We start from the raw sequence: 4,292 nt of genomic DNA, 5'->3' as shown, positions 1-4,292 counted from the left end.
TAAGAAATTTGGCCCATGGAGGTTAACATTTTTATAGCGAGATTTGATTTTCCCTCCATTAGATCTGAAAACCAGGAAAAGGAAATGGAAGCGGTGGGTGGAAGTGGAAGCAGCGAAGTTGAAAACGATTTGGAAATGAAGCTCTTACGAGACAGATTCAGACTCTCCGCAATTTCTATCGCCGAATCTCAAGGTTCAATTCAATTCGTCTCACTCTTACTTTTCTTGATTTTTTCCCTTCATTTCTGTACGGAGAAATTGTGGATGATTCAAGTTTCTAATCCTCGTTTACGATTCGCAGTGAGCAAAAACGGCATGGAAGTATCAAAAGTCGTGGTCGCTTGCGTAGCTGATTTGGCCTTCAAGTACACCGGTAAGTTATACACTTATAATTTTTCTTCTGGTACTTTAAATTGACATTCCTATGATTACAACGTGTATGAAATAATTTCCCTTACAAAGCTTATATTTACAATTTGATGAATTAGTTAAGTATAGTTTCGGTTTGTTCATAATGTTGAGTTAAATAATGAGATTGAATCAATATTTCGGCGAGTAGAACGGTTAGCTAAGGATCTTCAACTCTTCGCACAGCATGCAAATCGTAAATCTGTAAATATGGAAGATGTCATACTATGCGGTTAGTATCGTCATATTTGCTTTTTTTTTTTTAATAATGTTTTGGCATTGGCTCTGTTATTAATTATATCGTTTATATGTATTTTTAATTACGAAATTAATTGTATATATATATTGGTTCAGCGCATCGAAATGAACATCTATCTGGCTTGTTGAGGACCTTTTCTAATGATTTAAAAGTTAAAGATCGTCAATATGAGAGGAAGCGAAAGAAAGAGGTTAAGAAGAATGATAAAACAACCATTTAGCGTATATATATTGCTATGATTAGAAATCAGCCACTTTTCTTGGACTTGTTAGCTGTTTTGATATCTATTATTACTCCATCTTTATGGTTCCCTTGGAGCTTAAAACTAACCACTGCTAAAGGGTGTTGTAGCCTATGCGAGGCAAGGAAGTGTGCCTTATATACTTGTATAAATATATTCGAGTTCAAAATTTTTTTTTGCAATGCTTATATTTTTTGTGTGCTTGTAACTTAGAAGTTTAATGACAGAATTCCCTGACTCGGGTCTAAAAGTGAGAGTGTGGACTGGTCTTCTAACTTTTTTTCTTTGTCAACAGCTTAGAGATCCATTAATACTGGGCACAACCAAATGTATAACAGCGTCAAATTGACAAAAAGACAACACTGGCTCTATTAATAGTATACGCTATTATGACATAGACTACAAGTCTGTTTGATAAAACTAAATTACAAGTCAGTTAATAACTGAAAAATTAGTTGATGATTGAAATGCTAGCTTAAAGATGATAATTTATTGCTGTAAAATTAATTAATGAAAATAAAATGTTTGATAAATTTAGTTGTTGTAATTGTAAGATGACATTAGAATGTATGATTATTTAATTTAAAAAAATGTAAATGTATATATTTTATTTTTAAAAACCATAAAAAAAATTTCAGAAAAATAAATTGTATCTGATTTTTTTTCATATGTAAGGCTCATCATTCCTAACATAAGAAACAGTAGTATCAAAATCTTTTGCTGAGATAATTTCTACTAGTAACATTTAGCGAGTTATTTCCCAATTGTAAAATTAATAATTGTATTGTTTTTTTTTTACTTACTTGATTCTGATGTAATTCTTTAGTTTCTTATATTTTGTTAGATAGTGTTATTTTGTATTATTGGACATGATCAATCTTCTACAATATAATCATTTAAGTATCCACCGACTCTAAAAGAAAGAAAAAAAATGAGAGAGTGGCAAAGAAGAAGAAATGTCCAACATGAAAGTGGATAGTTAGTGGGATAGTTGTTTTATTTTACGTAAGGATAAAATAGTAATAAAATGTAAATAATAAAGTTATAAATGAGAAAATATAAAAAAGCTATAAGATCAAATGCTAGTTAAAATAGCATCTAAACAAAAAGCTATAAGTTAGTGTAAAAAACTTGTTAACCAAACACATTTAGTTTGATTAAAGAGACTTATAAGCTAATTCCATAAGCTATAAGCTAGCTTATTGGTGACCAAACAAACACTAAACATAAACTAAAACAAATCAATTCAGTAATCTTAGCCATTGTATGGATTTTGAGAAACTTGCAATGACACATATGACCTCTAAGAAGCTTTAAATTGAGGTTTTATTAAAATTATTGACTTACTATGATTTGGTGATCAGGTAAACATGGCCACATAACGGAAGAGAAGCTTGAATTTCTAACTTGAAATTACAACAAATACAATGTTGAGACACGATATTTGTAAATTGAACGTTAAACCAAACAAGTGTCTAGTCTTGTATCAAACAAAACATCAAAAACTAGAAGGAAAAAAAAATCAAAATCCAAAAAAACTTTCATAGATCTTGACTACATTGTCCATCTTCTCCAACTAGCATGTCCTATAAATTATTTGAATTGCCAAATTATGCTCACTATCTGCCTTTGAAGTTGGGGCTTAAAGATTTGCAAAGAAAGATAACCTAAATCAAACTCACATCATTAACTTGTCAGGGATTATCTAAGTTTTATAAGAACTACTTGAGTCGTATATTTGAATGATGCGGAACTAAATCCACTCTCTCACATCCAACATGATAAAAGTATCATTGAGAGATAGAGTTTGTGTGATATGTTAGTGATATTATAGGATATGAGAAAATGATCTATTAAATGGGTATTGAAAAGTTAACGGTGTCTAAATATAATCACTTTTTGCAATTAAGGAGATTGTAGAGAGTAAATCTTATATGGTTACACGGCTAAATGCAAAGTTTTAAACACATAAAAAGAGATATTTTTTTCTAATAATAATAAATAAATAAATAAGTTGATTTTATTTTTTCGTGATATTTAAAAAATGTCTCTTTTGTATGCGTGCTTAAATATTGTATGTTTAATTTGGAGACCATATAAGAATAACTTGATTTTTAGATGAATCACAATTAAAACGTGAAATACACTCCATTACGTTCAACACAATGAAAATGTCAACGAGTGCTTAGAGTGAATGGAGCTCAAATCCCTCGATTAAGGTGACTATAGACTATGGCAATTGAGGTGAGAAACACAACAATAAATGTATGATAGGTTTTTATACTATTTTAGAATTTTGATGGTAAATCTATCTGCTTTCGATTTATATATTAAGAGTATTGGATGTTGCAATAAAGGTGATAGTATTCCGTTTATAATCACACACCAAACACTAAAAATTGGCAATATGGAGAGTATTGAGAAAAATCAAAGTGCAACTTTAAATAGAAATAAAGTTCAAACATAGTTTATAGAGACACATATTTTGCTTTATAATAAAGTTTCAAGCTTGTTTTGTAACCATAAGTTGTGACCAATATAAATATTTAATATGGTAATAAAATGTCTTTTTAGCAAAGATAAGGTGGCGGTTTAAAGTAGACTATGTTGAGTTAGATTTTACAAGACTTAAATATAGCCTAATGACAAAAAAAAGTAAGGCCTATACTTTTAATAACTTTAATAAATTTATTTTTAGATTTGGTTTTTACCTTTTAGAAAACCTTATATGTTTTTGTTTTGTTTTTTTTTTTAAAACTTATAATTAAAAGTATATAAGACTTCTTAAGCTACTTAAAAGAATATTTCTTATTAAATAGATAAATTAACGAGTTAATTATAAGTCAATGAGATGACATTCTATTTTGATATCTAACCTGATATTTTAGAGAACTTAATTTGATATTAAAATCTATTTAAATTTTATTTTATAATAATACAATTAAATATATTAAAAGTTGATGTAACATAGTATGGTTAAATTACATAAAAAAAATAAAAATAAAAATAAAAGTTACTGAATCAATGATTTTTGATGATCTGTTACCCTACCTATTCACTAAATAGTCTTTTAAAAAAGTTTGAAAGTTCACCCTTCCAATATGTGTATGAATGGGCCAATCTAAAGGTGGTTTTTGGTTAAAATATACCTTGATACTAAACAATTTAAAGATGTGTTAAAAATATGGAGAAAAACTCAAGAAAGGTTTGAGTCTTATTTATTTAAAGAAACATGGGCATGACATAGGCCTGTATTATGGGATGGAAATACATATGCCTCTGATCAAAAAGCAAAAAGACTCCTTAAGAAATTGTATTTTATTTGGAAATCAATGTGAGTATTTAACGGTTATTGTGTCATTTTAAGACATTTTTACAATAACA

At 28.6% G+C, this 4,292-nt stretch overlaps 1 protein-coding gene across 3 annotated transcripts; it reads left to right on the top strand.

Annotated features, from left to right (window-relative positions):
• LOC101491363 (protein MHF1 homolog) lies at window positions 1-2,457 on the top strand. Of its 3 annotated transcripts, none has more exons than XM_027334525.2 (4): window positions 1-193; window positions 302-373; window positions 560-640; window positions 2,273-2,457. In XM_027334525.2, exons 1-4 carry the CDS (start codon window positions 16-18, stop codon window positions 2,317-2,319), a joined length of 378 nt encoding a protein of 125 aa, XP_027190326.1. In that variant the 5' UTR covers window positions 1-15; the 3' UTR covers window positions 2,320-2,457. The 3 variants fall into 3 exon arrangements, with proteins under 3 accessions (XP_027190326.1, XP_004501752.2, XP_073224506.1); XM_004501695.4 differs by lacking the exon at window positions 2,273-2,457 and adding an exon at window positions 763-1,096; XM_073368405.1 differs by lacking the exons at window positions 560-640; window positions 2,273-2,457 and adding an exon at window positions 763-1,162.
• Window positions 2,458-4,292: the final 1,835 nt, after the last annotated feature.

This window comes from Cicer arietinum, chromosome 5, assembly GCF_000331145.2.
Source record: "Cicer arietinum cultivar CDC Frontier isolate Library 1 chromosome 5, Cicar.CDCFrontier_v2.0, whole genome shotgun sequence".
Lineage (NCBI taxonomy): Eukaryota > Viridiplantae > Streptophyta > Magnoliopsida > Fabales > Fabaceae > Cicer > Cicer arietinum.
The sequence above is the reverse complement of the archived record's forward strand: the minus strand, read 5'-3'. Positions and strand labels throughout refer to the sequence as shown.